The sequence below is a fragment of the Callorhinchus milii genome, unplaced genomic scaffold (assembly GCF_018977255.1).
Source record: "Callorhinchus milii isolate IMCB2004 unplaced genomic scaffold, IMCB_Cmil_1.0 Scaffold1, whole genome shotgun sequence".
In the NCBI taxonomy this organism is placed as follows: domain Eukaryota; kingdom Metazoa; phylum Chordata; class Chondrichthyes; order Chimaeriformes; family Callorhinchidae; genus Callorhinchus; species Callorhinchus milii.
Genome location: NW_024704742.1, coordinates 88,645,567 through 88,661,098, shown reverse-complemented (window position 1 = coordinate 88,661,098; position 15,532 = coordinate 88,645,567). Strand labels below are relative to the sequence as shown.

Here is a 15,532-nt window from a genome sequence, read left to right as displayed (position 1 = left end):
TATTTTTGAGGATTTAGCATAAAATATTTAACATTCTGTACTAGATTTGGAAATGTGAATAATTCCTAATAGTTCTGGTAATCACGAAATAATTACATAACTAAAGAAAATAAATTGATTCATCACAGAAAAGCTATTTATCCACTAGGTGGTGCTATTTACTAAAAACATCCTGAACTTTTTGGCAAGGAATATTTTGAACCCAAATGTAAAATTCATGCTATTCTAAAATGTTAAAAATATCAGTATAATTTTTAACTGACAAGGTATTTAGATGAATCCAACACAAACACAATATTACAGTCTTCTCAAGGACGCCTTGCATTTCATCTGAGTAATTCTTAAAAACTAAAATGAACAAGCTACAATTCTAGGTCTCATCTGTCTGTTCTGGTGAATGTCAATTATCTCGTGGCATTCTCTCAAAGAACAGGAAGTAGTTTAGGTGTCCTCCCTTATCCACACTTGCCATGAAAACTGATTATCCAGTCATTCATCTTCTTGCTATTTGTGGAACAGACTAGCTGGTGCACATACCTAACAATAACTACATTTCCGAGTAACTCATTGAGCAAAGCACGTTAAGACATTTACATATAAGGTGCTACGCTATTATTTCGCAGTGGTTGGGATAAATAAAATCCCAATGCATGGTATGAGATGAGATGGTAAGTTTCACTGTGATTTTGTGCAGCCAACCTGCTCGCTTGGCAGAGATCTGATGACCTGAGCGTTGGCCATTTTTGCTTCCTGCAAACTAAAAATATGGCAGACTTACAAATTATCAGATTGTCGATGTTGCATGTGCAAAATAGGAAGTGGCACCAGCAGTGACCTCATGACTTGGAAGATGCCTTTTTGTTCACAGGAAGCTAAAATGGCCAATATACCGATCATCAGAACTGCCGACATCACTTCCTGCTTTATGCATGTGGGCACAGAAATTGAATGGGGTCAGCATGTTGTGTATTCATGCTCCACATCAGGACTTTAAACTCGCATCCTAGCCAAACACTCCAATGCAGTGCTGGGAATGTGCTGCATTGTTGGAGATACCGTCCTTCAAATGCGATGTTAAACAACCAAGGTCCTGTCTCCCTGTTCAGCTGGACATTAAAGATCCCATGGCATTTAAAAAGATGGGAGTTTGTTCAGGCATCCAGGCCAACAATCCTACAAATAAAATTGTTCATTCACTTGATGGCTGTTTGTGGGACATTGATGTGTGCAAATTGACTGCTGCGTTCCCACACAGTCACTCCAATTTACAGTATATCCTGTGAAGCACTGACAGACATCCTCCCAATCTGAAAGTTACTATACCAAATGTAAGAATTGTTAATATCAAAAGTTTTAGATTTACTGGGAAACAAAAAAAATCAAATTGCATCTATGTGCAAAACTTTACTCCAGACACTCAAAATTGTACAATTAGATTTGGAATGCAGTTCACACACAATCCTGGAAACTCAATATTTATCTTAAACTCGTGAATTTTTTTGAAGTCACAAAAAAAACTATAATATACACTGAGGCATCTTCACTATATGTAAACATTCTAGGCTCTCTTTGTTTTACCTGACTAGTGTGGAGTTGCTGAAGAATACCAAAAATGTTTAATGACATACTTCTAGGTTGAATTTTTGGTAAATTTCAAAATGACCTTCAGGAAAAATCTTCTGTTCAGTGAAGATGCATTAAGCTCAAAGTTAACATAACCTGCACATCTAAGTGCAGTGAATTATGCAAATATTTTTGAGAGAAATAGCTTTTAATATTACCTATGTTCCACCTGTACTCCCACGTGTTTGGAGAGTTTAGTATTGCGCAAGGTTAAGAAATGTGATCAAGGCTGCAAGAACCACTGCTGGTATAATACATTACTAGCAAAGGATTGGATTTTTTTGGACACATCTAAATAATGTATGAAACAGAGGTTGCCTAACTGGTTTCCAAATACCTTATTCTTGTTTGTTCAGTAAAGTGTTATACTGTGGTACAAACAAAATTGCAACAAGAAAATAGGGGCGGGGGGGTGTGGAGGGGAGAGGGAGAAAAAGAGGGAGGGTAATTTGGAATTTCTATATAGTATCATGCTTGCTCAATCTCTGGATATATCCTGTAGATTAGTGGTTGGAACACTCGAGAGACCTGGGTTCGATTCCCGGCACGGCGAAATGTTGGGCAAATTTCCTTACTCTGCACATCTCTGTTTACCTAGCAGTAAGTAGGAACCCAGTTGTTAGTCGATTGGTGGATCAATTTTCCAGGGGAAATAATTCCTTCAGAAAAAAAAAAATTGGTCACTCACTCCACGACTGTTTGTGGGACACTGCTGTGTGCAATTGGCTACCGCATTTCGCCCACAAAATATACAAAAAAAGATTTGGTTGCAATGTCAATGTGAGGAGTACCACACCCACAATGAAAATGCCTGCTTCTCTCAGTTCCAAGAAACATAAATAATTTCCTGGTGCAATCCAGAATCCTACTGACCAGAAGAATTCTGGCTGAACATACCCAAAGATGTTGAGAATCAATCAACAAGGAAAGAAAATCTCTGGTGGCTCCAAGTAAAACTTTTTACAAATTACCTTTCTATTGCAAGTTAAACTTTCTATCATGCCCAATGCTTGGGAGGATATTTTGATTGTCTAAATCAACCCGTTAAAGAAGCTGTGTTACATTCCACAGTATAGACCACACCCTACACAATACTGTCAATGAGCAGATATTTTTCACTGGGTTCTGAACTAACTTGAAACGAGATGATCATGACTTGCTCAGGAATGAAGTGTATGGAATCACAGAAATCCGCAGCAAAGATAAATGAAGCCTAAAGCTGTGCTGGTTTGCCACTGGAGCTAACTGCTCTAATCCTCTAAATGTTCTAAGTTTTTTTTCTGTACCCTTCTATATTTTAATCCTCTAAAGTTCATCCAATTCCCGTTTAAGGGCTATGGTCTCAGTAGCCAAAGCATTCTATGTTTAATAAAACAACTCTACAACAACAACTTGCATGAATTCCCAACCCTATAAGGAGCAGCTATGCTTAAAAAAAAACAACTTCCAACTTCCCAGCAACCCTACCTGTGGCCTATATATGCGCAAAGCAGGAAGTTCCATCAACCTAATAATCCAGAAGTCATCATTCTTAGCACAAGAGAAACTAAAATGGCTAACGTCCAGATCACCAGGTATCTGTGACGTCTCTATCTGTGCAATGCACATAAAGTAGTGACCTATTGACCTGCAAGTCGGACACTTTAGCTTGCGGCCAGCTGGTGTGCAGAAAGCAAGCTGGCCAGAAAGCCAGCATGCAACTATCATTTACAAAATTCTCTGATAACATCCTTCTGCCACAGGAATACAAACTTTTGGATTTAGTTTTTAGCAGAAATAATTTTAAACAAACCTTTTGCTTCATAAGTACTGTTCCGACCACATTTATATGAGGAATAGGAACATAGGTCATTGACACAGGCCATCCAGTCCATTAAGACTGCTACATTATTCTACTGGATAGTGCCACAAAGAACCAGGGGCAAAAATGAAAAGGACTGACGAAGGAACCACTGAAATATGACTGTTCTGGTGAGATGCAGGAAACACGACTCATGGAACCCCAAATTGAGTCTGTTCTGTGTTATAAAATCACTGGGAAAGAGAGAATCCAGGAATCTAGAAATCAATATTATTTCATGCAACATGACTTCCATCAGGTTCAGTAAAAATAGCAAGTCACTAAATGGAACGGTGGTTGAGCACCAAACTCAAACAGGATTGTACTAGAATATGTCAAGGGGCTAGTGATACTTGATGGGTTCTTTTTTGTCTCTCTCGTATTTGGTATAGCACAAGGTACTATCTCAACAAAGTAGATTTCAAGCTCTGTCAAAACTGAAGTAGAGGCTTTATAAACAATATGAACTAAAACCAGCATCAGCATACTAGCCAAAGCAATCCCTCATCAAGTCCAAGATCTTTATCCATTAGCTTAACACAGCTGTATGGGAGGTGAAGTGTAATGCCTGTTAAAATAGAGGTGGAAACATATTATATTGAAAACTGCATTGGGAGACTGTCCACATCCAAATCACTTCTCTTGCAAAACGCTAGGTCAGGGATTTGAAAATGTCAATCTGGAATTTGAAGTTTTCTTACTTAGTACTCTTTTACAAATTCAAATTAACAAGGGCTAGCCTGCCTACTGTGCTCCAATTAGTTGGAGTTTGGGTGAGGTGGATGTTCGTTTGTGCAAACTGATTTAAGGCTAATGCTTTATTATGGCCTTAATTTTCCACTCAGCAGTCAGGAATTGGCCCAGACAAACACCTTGAGGAAAGAACCATGAGTAATGAGAGTCACAGCACGGTGTTGTGTTGAACAATCAAAAGAACACATTCCAGTTGCCAGTGGTATCCTTAGTAAGAACGATATATGAGGCAACTAATCTGAATATAATTGTGAATTCCTCAAACAGCCTCCTGTTCATCTAAGTTAAATGTTTCAATTAAAGGTCTACGGATCTAAGCAGCTTACAGCATTATTGGTGTGAATGAATAAATAAATGTTCGCAGTATAAAACCTTCTTACTATGAGCCCCCCCCACAGAGCAGACTTCAAAAGGAGCCTGAGCTGACACCTATACTCTTGAATTTGAGCCTGGTATTATAACTTAATCTTATCCCAGAGACGACTAACGGCCTGCTAATACTGAAATCTTAGAACCTGGTGCCAGCCTGGCTCAGTTGGTAGCCCTCTCTCCTCTGAGTCTGAAGGTTGTGGAAGTCCATGCTGACACTCCAATGCAAACTGGCTGCTGTGTTCAACCACAAAATACAGTCAACCACTTACAATATGTCCTGTGTAGTACTATAATAATAATCTTTGCATTTAGAATGGAATTTTTTTACATCAGGACGACAACAGCAGCAATTTTCATTTATATAGCCCCCCCCCTCATGCAGGGTAGTGTCCCAAAGCGCTTGACAATGGCGGAGCATGACGCCGACCCAGGGGTAGGTGACTGTAGGCACAGTCAAATAGGAAGATCTTAAGGCGCAACCTGAACAAGCGGAAGGAAGGGGCAAGGCAGAGGGATAGAAGAAGAGTGTTCCAGAGTCTCGGGCGTAGTGGCCGAAAGTGCGGCACCAATGGTGGAACGGAAGGCACGAGGGACATGCACAAGGCAGCGGGGTGTGGGGTAAGCAGGTCAAAGAGATAGGGAGGTACCAGGGCATGAAGGGATTCGAAAACGAATGTGAGGATCTTAAAATTGAGGATCTTGAAAAGAAGGGTAATCGAAAGCATGGTCGAAGATGAGGGTCTTGAGATGGGTTTGAAGGAGGCAAGGGAGGGGCGAGGTGGAGGGACTGCAAGATGGAGTTCCAGAGGGTGGTGGCACAGTGGCTGAAGGCTCGCCCGCTAATGGTGGTGCAGGCGAAGCGGGAAATGTGGAGCAGGCCAGAGCCCACTGAGCGGAGGGAGCAGGGAGGTTGGTCAGGGGTTAGGAGGTCACAGAGGTAGGGGGGAGAAAGACCGTGGAGGGTTTTGAAATTGAGGACCAGGATCTTGAACTACATCCTCTGTGTGGTTTGAAGCCAGTGGAGTCGGGCAAGGATGGAGGTGATAGGATCGCAGAGCCTGGTGCGGGAGAGGATACGGGCTGCAGAGTTCTGGATGATCTGCAGTCTATGAAGGGAGAAGTTGGGAGGTCGACAAGTAGGGCATTCATTTATTATGAAGTGGAGCGAATGAGTATTTTTGGGCGAACGACCCAAGCTTTATAGACGTCTTGACAGTGTGATAAGGTGCTATATTAAATATACGAATGGTTATTAAAATTATTATCTATAAGTGGATGGAGGAAGACTGCTAAATCATATAAAACCTTGATGTTTTCTCCCTGGATGTGTAAGGTTGTATTCAGTGCCTGAAGCAACTTCTGATGTTGGTTTGGCCACTGTCCATCTAGGACCAGAGTCTAGGCCTTTGGTCTTTTCAGAGAATATGTTTCAGAAGGAATGGATAAAAGATGTATCTTTATAAGAAGCAGTGGTAAGAAACACATGTTGTAAACATTCTGTTATTGACATGTACAAAGCTGTATGGGTATAGATTTAAACTTTGATTTGTACAAAGAAATGAGTCAACAAAATGCTATATTAAATGAAGAAATGGATACTGCCTGGTATTCCTGGTCACACTGCCAATAAAATGCAATCTCTACGATAAAAACTCAAAAAAGCAGAAAAATACTTGGGAATGTTTCCTACTGGGAAAGTATGAGGAAAGCACAGCAGCTGATGCAAAAACAGCAAAGGCAACAATTGAAGTGCTGAAGAGGTAGCGAAAACTAATGCTAGAAATGTTACCCCTTGATTTACAGTGCACAATCAAACCTGCTGAGCATTTTCATAGAACAAGTATGTCTATAAGTATGTCATATTGGGATGAAGAGTTCCAATGAAAATAGTATCTTTAATATTGCAGTTTTAGGATTAACCTCAAGATACTTTATGTTGCAATTATGTTCCAGAGATAATAGCACATGATTAGTAGGAACAGTGATGCAAGTGACACCATGTGTATTTATAACTGAAAATTACAGCATTTTTTCGAAATTGTACCAAAATATTGTAGATTTAAGTAAATATTTTCATTATAAATTACTATTCACAAATGTCACATTCAAAGCTCCAAATCTCAGATGATTAATTGTGGACCTCTTAAAGACAACAATTATTTTGTTATAATCAATCTATCCAAGATCATCTAGTGAACTTTGATAGGATGCTATTTCAATGATTGACGTATGAAAATATTATTTAATTTATATTTTATAGAAGAATTCAAGAGGGTAAATATTTAGTACACCACAAGCGCTAAGGTCAACCTATTCAGCTGCCTACCTTAATTAAACAGGAGGCAAACTGAAAACATGTTCTATACACTGCTGTATACTTACTGACTTTCTGTTTCAAGTTTTTTCTTTTTCCTGTCATTTCCACTTGCGTCGTCTTCTGTATCAGACGAACCAAGATCATCACCTACAATCAAAAAGACTAAAATTGATACTCGCGTGCAATAGTGTATGGCACTAACATCTTCGCAGTGGTGTCACTTTGACTCAGTTGGTAGCACTTTCGCTCTGGGATAAAGGTTGTGGGTTCAAGGATCATGTCGAGACTGTGAATTTAAAATCAAATCTGACACTGCAGTGTTCAGGGACACTGAAATTTCAGAAATGCTGTTCTTCTAACGAGATGTTAAACTGAGGTCCAGTCTACCTGTTCAGGTGGATGTTAAAGATTTCATGGCATTTTTTTCAAAAGAGATCTTCTAGGGTTCTGCCCAATTATCCTCCTATAAATCCCTTCATACCCTCACGCCTCCCACCTCTGCAATCTTCTCCAGCCTCACTTTTCTGTTTACCCCCTTGGCCCGGCAAACATGGGCCTATTCCATCCCACTATTGATGGTTGAGCCTTCAGCTACTATGCCTCTACCCTCTGGCTTTGTTTTTTTTTGTATAAAAAAGGAATAAAAAAGCTTAGTGCTTTTTTAACCCCTTTTTCCGAATCACATGTTCTTCCAAATCACACCACCTTCTTCCAAATCACACCTTACCCTCTAGAATTTGAAGGAGTCTCTTATCAGATAACAGTTTCAGCTGCTCCAGACACAGATTCTTAATTTCTTCCACAGAACAATTCTGCTGGAGACAAAACACAAAATATCAGTCACAAAAAATACCACTGCGTTTTGCAGGCAAATATTTTATATTCTAAATTCAAGTCACAATATATCCTTGACTGCATCTTTCAGTATGAAACTCACATTCTGCACTCCAAAAGGCATAGAAAAATACATCTCCAAACTCACAGCTGAACATCAGGCCTGTTTCATCCAATTTACACTTATTGTTCATCATCTGTTAATCATTCACAACTAATGTTCAATATCTAACCATAGCTTACAATCCTACATCAGCATTACTGTGACACTATACCAAAATAAAATATTGTCACAGTCCTGCAATACTAAAGTAATGACAGTAAAAACGTCTTGGGAGCCTTGCACCTAAATCTTATCTCTTTGAGAAAAGTCAGATATTTATAACAAACTATCAGAAACAAGTGTAAATTAGTTTCTCAGAATAGGTTTTGCAGGAAAAGGCATTCAATTTTGAAAACAAATATGAAATTTGATACTTTATTGATTTAGCAAACACTTCAACAATTGTTATGCAAGTTAGTAAAGTATTGACAAAAAAAGTATTAACATACTGTGCTTAAACATTAAGTCAATGATGGCCTTGCCGAGAAAGTTTGTTATGATAAGTTACACACGTTATTAGTTAAAAGGAAGCATAGCATTTCATTCCAGACATGGAACTCTTAGTAGTTTGGTTCAGATTTTCTTAAACATGATGATGTGTCAGACATTTGGCTGAACCAAAAAAAAAATTGAAAATGAAGAAGGCTATTTCTTACTCAACCAATTTTATTTCCCAACAGTATAAAAGATTGAAGTGGACAGGTTTACAAATGTTAAGCTGATGCATTGTTTTCTTAGGCGACGGGTGACAAAACAAAATAGTGGATACCTTTAAAATATCCGGAAGCATTTTCTGGAGCTTTCTTTCACCGATGACTCTGAAGCATTGTTCCAACATTTCTTTTCTGTCTGAGATATATGAACTGATTGGCTTCAGTACAATACTGAGATCCAAGCCACCTTCTTCCAAATCACTCGGCTCATTAATAGTTTCTTTCTCCAAAACAATTTTTCCTGCCTACAAGGATACAAAACGAACAAAGAAATAGATATCTCAAGTACATAATAAAAGATTACTGGTAAATTAAAAAATTAAAAAGCTATGGGCTTCCTCGTTCTTTAAATACAGTCCAACATTCACCGACAAATAATAAGCTAAATAAAGCACCACCTTTTCCAAACTCTGGTGCCATTTAAACAAGGTGCTCATCTGCAAGCTGAGCTGAGGATCCTATTGTGGGCACCACACCTTAACTGGAAGCAGAAGCACAACCAAGCTAAACAGAGATGTTTTCAACAAATAGAAAGCAAATAAATAATTAAAATGCATCAGGTTGAGAAGAAAATAAAGGTAGCTTTTTTTGTGTGTTCATTGAATGAGAACTTAGGAGGTACAACTTCATACAGAGGATGGAGAGACTGTGGAACTCGCTGCCTGAAGGTGCCTTGAATCGGATAGTGTAGATAAAACTCAAGAGGAAGCTAGACCTTCACAAGAGGGAAAGGGAAATAGAAGGGTTGGGAGAGAGTAAGGAGTGGGTGAAAATTCATGTGGGGTATAAACACCAGCACAGACCAGTTGGGCTGTGTGGCCCACTTCTATGCTGTACATTCTTTGCACATTACAAAGAATGTTTTGTAAATGGTCTCAGCAAACGGTTTCTCCTCCAGCACTCGTCTGATCATTTGCGGGGTACCCCAAGGCTCCATTCTTGGCTCCCTTCTTTTCATCATTTACATGATCGCTCTCAGCGATAACATCCACAGACATGATGTCAACTTCCACATGTATGTGGATGACACCCAAATCTACTTCTCATTCTCCAGCTGCGACTCCCAGTTTGCTGATGTTCTGTCTGCTTGTCTGTCGGACATCAAGGCCTGGATGCACGCAAGTGTCCTGCAGCTGAATGTCGGCAAGAGGGAAGCCATACTCTTTGGCTTCCGTCAATGTCTTCTTTCCTGCGGGTCAAAACTCCTCAACCTCCCCAGGCTCTCCCTCAGACTCACCAAACCTGTGCTCAATTTAGGCGTCAGATTCGATCCACAGCTTTCCTTTCTCCCCCACATCCGTTCCCTGACCAGGATCGCTTTTTTCCACCTCCGCCACATTGCCCGCCTCTGTCCATATCTTACACCCACAGCAGCCAAAACCCTTGTCCACACTTTGTCACTTCCCGGCTGGACTATTCCAATGCCCTCCTCGATGGTCTCCCGAGTTCCACCATACGCAAAATTCAATTAATTCAGAACTCCGCCGCCTGAATACTCACCCGCACAAACCTCCGAACCCCCATCACACCAGCCCTTGCCAGGCTGCACCGGCTCCCAATTACCAAACGGATTGATTTCAAGATCCTCTCACTCATTTTCAAATCTCTTCATGTCCTCTCATCTCCAACCTATCCGATTTGCTTATTCCCCCCCACCACTGCCTCCTGCCGGCCAGCTCCGGCCCGCTGGTCATCCATCGCCCCCTCCACCATCGGCTGCCGTGCTCTCGCCACTACACCCTGAAGCTATGGAACTCCCTCTCTCAATTCCTCCCCCACCCACCTTCAAATCACGCCTCAAGACCTTCCTTTTTGACTGTGCTTACGTTCACCTCCCCTCTCCGACTCCACCACTGTCAAGCGCTCTGGGACACTATCCCGCGTGAAGGGCGCTTTATAAATGCAAGTTGTTGTTGTGGTTTATCATGCTCTTTGATTCTACAAGTATCATAGGCAATGGGTGTTAGTGTGTGTGTGTGTGTGTGGATGGGTGGGGTTGGTGTGGGGGGTGGAAATGTTTGTATGTGTTGGTGTCTTAGCGTTGGTGTGTGTTGGGTGGGGGGGCCCTACTGTTGGTGTGTGTGGGGGTATTAGTTTTGATGTGTGTGTGTGAGGGGGGTGTTAGTGTGGTGTTAAGTTGTGGGGCGGGGGGGGGGGTGTTGGGGAGAAGGTGTTTGGGGGAGGGCGCTCTATGTGGAATTGTGAGGGAGGTGTGTGTGGGGGGAGCTGTATGTGGAGGTGTGTGTGTTGATGGGTGGAGCTAAATGTGGAGGGGGACTGAAAGTGGAGGTGTGTGGGGGGTGTGATGTACGTGAAAGTGTTTGTGTGTGTGAGGGGGGTGTATATGAAGGTGTGTGTGTGGGGGAGGTGTATATGGAGGTGTGTGTGTGGGGGTGTATATGGAGGTGTGTGTGGGGGGGGTGTATATGGAGGTGTGTGTGGGGGGGGGTATATGGAGGTGTGTGCGTGGGGGGGTGTATGGAGGTGTGTGTGTTTGTGGGGGTGTATATGGAGGTGTGTGTGGGGGTGTATATGGAGGTGTGTGTGGGGGTGTATATGGAGGTGTGTGTGTATATGGAGGTGTGTGTGTGTGTGGGGGGGTATATGGAGGTGTGTGTGTTTGTGGGGGTGTATATGGAGGTGTGTGTGGGGGTGTATATGGAGGTGTGTGTGTATATGGAGGTGTGTGTGTGTGTGGGGGTGTATATGGAGGTGTGTGTGTATATGGAGGTGTGTGTGTGTGGGGGGGGGTATATGGAGGTGTGTGTGTGGGCGGGTATATGGAGGTGTGTGTGTGGGTGGGGGGGGGTGTATATGAAGGTGTGTGTGTGGGGGGGTATGTGGAGGTGTGTGTGTTTGTGGGGGGTGTATATGGAGATGTGTGTGTGTGTGTTCATGGCTCCGGTCTGCTCCACATCCCCCGCCCCAACCGCCCTACCATCGGTGGTCGGGCCTTCAGCCTCTCAGCCCGAGGCTCTGGAACTCCATCCCCCAGTGCCTTCGCCGCCTCCTCCCTTTCCTCCTTCAAGGCCGGTCTCAAGACCTTTCTCTTTGACCGTGCCTTCAGCTCCCCTCTCGACTCTCTACCCCCTCCTCGCTCCCTCCCTTCCCTCCCCTCACCCTCACCATTTCCCCCTTGCTCGGGTCATGACCCAACTGTGCAGCGCCTTGGGACGTCCTCCCGAGTGAAAGGCGCTCTATAAATGGAATCTTGTTGTTGTTGTGTGGGGTGTATATGGAGGTGTGTGTGGGGTGTATATGGAGGTGTGTGTGGGGGGGTATATGGAGGTGTATATGGAGGTGTGGGGGGGTAATTGGAGGTGTATATGGAGGTGTGTGGGGGGGTATATGGAGGTGTATATGGAGGTGTGTGGTGTGTGTGTGGGGGGGGGGTGTATGTGGGGTGTGTGGGGGGTGTATATGGAGGTGTGTGTCCGGGTGTATATGGAGGTGTGTGTGGGGGTGTATATGGAGGTGTATATGGAGGTGTGTGTGGGGGGGAGGTGTATATGGAGGTGTGTGTGGGGGTGTATATGGAGGTGTATATGGAGGTGTGTGTGGGGGTGTATATGGAGGTGCGTGGGGGGGGGGAGGTGTATATGGAGGTGTGTGTGGGGGGTATATGGAGGTGTGTGTGGGGGGGTATATGGAGGTGTGTGTGGAGGTGTGTGTGGGGGGGTATATGGAGGTGTATATGGAGGTGTGTGTGGGGGTATATGGAGGTGTATATGGAGGTGTATATGGAGGTGTGTGTGGGGGGTATATGGAGGTGTATATGGAGATGTGTGTGGGGGTGTATATGGAGGTGTATATGGAGGTGTGTGTGGGGGGTATATGGAGGTGTGTGTGGGGGTATATGGAGGTGTGTGTGTGGGGGTATATGGAGGTGTATATGGAGATGTGTGTGGGGGTGTATATGGAGGTGTATATGGAGGTGTGTGTGGGGGGGTATATGGAGGTGTATATGGAGGTGTGTGTGGGGGTATATGGAGGTGTGTGTGGGGCGGTATATGGAGGTGTGTGTGGGGGGTATATGGAGGTGTGTGTGGAGGTGTGTGTGGGGGGTATATGGAGGTGTATATGGAGGTGTGTGTGGGGGTATATGGAGGTGTATATGGAGGTGTGTGTGGGGGTATATGGAGGTGTGTGTGGGGGGGTATATGGAGGTGTATATGGAGGTGTGTGTGGGGGTATATGGAGGTGTATATGGAGGTGTGTGGGGGGGGTATATGGAGGTGTGTGTGGGGGGTATATGGAGGTGTGTGTGGGGTATATGGAGGTGTGTGTGGGGGTATATGGAGGTGTGTATGTGGGGGTATATGGAGGTGTGTGGGGGGTATATGGAGGTGTGTGTGGGGGTATATGGAGGTGTGTGTGGGGGTATATGGAGGTGTATATGGAGGTGTGTGTGGGGGTATATGGAGGTGTGTGTGGGGTATATGGAGGTGTATATGGAGGTGTGTGGGGGGGGGTATATGGAGGTGTGTGTGGGGGTATATGGAGGTGTGTGTGGGGGTATATGGAGGTGTGTATGGAGGTGTGTGTGGGGGTATATGGAGGTGTGTGTGGGGGTATATGGAGGTGTGTGTGGGGGTATATGGAGGTGTGTGTGGGGGTATATGGAGGTGTGTGTGGGGGTATATGGAGGTGTGTGTGGGGGTATATGGAGGTGTGTGTGGGGGTATATGGAGGTGTGTGTGGGGGTATATGGAGGTGTGTGTGGGGGTATATGGAGGTGTGTGTGGGGGTATATGGAGGTGTGTGTGTGGGGTATATGGAGGTGTATATGGAGGTGTGTGTGTGGGGGTATATGGAGGTGTGTGTGGAGGTGTGTGTGTGGGGGTATATGGAGGTGTATATGGAGGTGTGTGTGTGGGGGTATATGGAGGTGTGTGTGGGGGGTATATGGAGGTGTATATGGAGGTGTGTGGGGGGTATATGGAGGTGTGTGTGGGGGTATATGGAGGTGTGTGTGGGGGTATATGGAGGTGTGTGTGGGGGGTATATGGAGGTGTGTGTGGGGGGTATATGGAGGTGTATATGGAGGTGTGTGTGGGGGGGTATATGGAGGTGTGTGTGTGGGGGTATATGAAGGTGTGTGTGGAGGTGTGTGTGGGGGGGTATATGGAGGTGTATATGGAGGTGTGTGGGGGGTATATGGAGGTGTTTGGGTGTATATGGAGGTGTATGTGGGGGTATATGGAGGTGTGTGTGGGGGTATATGGAGGTGTGTGTGGGGGTATATGGAGGTGTATATGGAGGTGTGTGTGGGGGGGTATATGGAGGTGTGTGTGTGGGGGGTATATGGAGGTGTGTGTAGAGGTGTGTGTGGGGGGGTATATGGAGGTGTATATGGAGGTGTGTGGGGGTATATGGAGGTGTATATGGAGGTGTGTGTGGGGGTATATGGAGGTGTATATGGAGGTGTGTGTGGGGGTATATGGAGGTGTATATGGAGGTGTGTGTGGGGGTGTATATGGAGGTGTATATGGAGGTGTGTGTGGGGGTATATGGAGGTGTGTGTGGGGGTATATGGAGGTGTATATGGAGGTGTGTGTGGGGGTGTATATGGAGGTGTATATGGAGGTGTGTGTGGGGGTATATGGAGGTGTGTGTGGGGGTATATGGAGGTGTGTGTGGGGGTATATGGAGGTGTGTGTGGGGGTATATGGAGGTGTGTGTGGGGGTATATGGAGGTGTGTGTGGGGTATATGGAGGTGTGTGTGGGGTATATGGAGGTGTGTGTGGGGGTATATGGAGGTGTGTGTGGGGGTATATGGAGGTGTGTGTGGGGGTATATGGAGGTGTGTGTGGGGGTATATGGAGGTGTGTGTGGGGGTATATGGAGGTGTGTGTGGGGGTATATGGAGGTGTATATGGAGGTGTCGGGGGGTAATGTGGTGTTGTCGGCGCTGCTCTGACCTCGGCGCCGCTGGTGATGTTTCTGCCGGTGGTGGCGGTGGTGTTGGCGGCGCTCGAGTCGGAGCTGTTCCTCTTCCTGTCGCTGTGGCTCTCCTGACTGTGAGGCCGCTTACGCCTCTTGTCTTTGGCCGACTTCTTGCCCGCCATGGCCTGAGCTGGCGGGGTGGGGGCTGGCTCCACCACCGCCCGCACGTCACTTCCTTGACGACCGGAGTCTGAAGTCACGTGCACCGGAAGTGACGGAATTGTTTCTGTGGCAACGGGGGAACCACGGGCCTGAGCGGGGGCCCAGAGGCCGCGGACACCCCTCACCTCTCGGCCATTGCAGATGTCACCCGGGAAACGGCATATCCCTCCAGCGGGGCTATGGGAGCCGAGTTCCTGGAGCAAATGAGGCGCAGGTTGACGAGAGCCAAACGTCGAGGAGCCCCTCGGCTCCTGACGTGTGGAGCACTGCTGGAATCTTACTGGAAGGGGCGAAATCTTGGGCGGGTTTCCTCACTCCACTCCACTCGCCTCTGTTTACCTCAGTAGGAACCCGGTTGGTCGTTGATTGGCGGATCACTTTCAGGGGATAGTAATCCCTTCCAAAAATGTCTGAATTGGTCACTCAATCCGAGGCTGTTTCTCCACTGAGTCTCTGTCCAGTTGGGGTGTGGGGTGGGGCGGTCAGTCAGTCAGTCCGGGCACCGCTGTGTTTCACTTACAAAATACAATCCATTCCCTTTGCAGTATTGTTCTGTGAGGCACTTCAATCCGTATCTTTGTCACCTCTCGGTTGGACTACTCCCAACGCCCTCCTCCCCGGTCTCCCATCCACTACTATCCATAAAATCCAAATCATTCAGAACTCTGCCGCCCGCATCCTCACCCGCACCAAACTCCGCTCCCCGATCACCCCAGTCCTCGCCAGACTGCACTGGCTGCCTGTCCCAGAGAGGATCGACTTCAAGATCCTCACCCTTGTCTGTAAATCCCTCCACTCCTCTGCACCTCCTGACCTCTCTGACCTCCTCTCTCCTCAAAACAGTACCCGTTGCCTTTGTTACTCCGGG

At 45.2% G+C, this 15,532-nt stretch overlaps 1 protein-coding gene across 2 annotated transcripts in view; it reads right to left on the bottom strand.

Annotated features, from left to right (window-relative positions):
* Positions 1–14,659, bottom strand: part of LOC103178120 (caspase activity and apoptosis inhibitor 1) — a 29,317-nt gene extending 14,658 nt beyond the window's left edge. The window contains exons 1-4 of one of the 2 annotated variants that reach the window (XM_042332996.1): positions 14,478–14,659; positions 8,612–8,800; positions 7,633–7,717; positions 6,971–7,052 (exon numbers count right to left, since the gene is read on the bottom strand). In XM_042332996.1, the coding sequence (XP_042188930.1) occupies positions 6,971–7,052; positions 7,633–7,717; positions 8,612–8,800; positions 14,478–14,624 (503 nt within the window). In that variant the 5' untranslated portion in view covers positions 14,625–14,659. Of the gene's footprint in view, positions 1–6,970; positions 7,053–7,632; positions 7,721–8,611; positions 8,801–14,477 lie in introns of both variants that reach the window. The other variant, XM_042332994.1, reaches the window with a different exon arrangement.
* Positions 14,660–15,532: the final 873 nt, after the last annotated feature.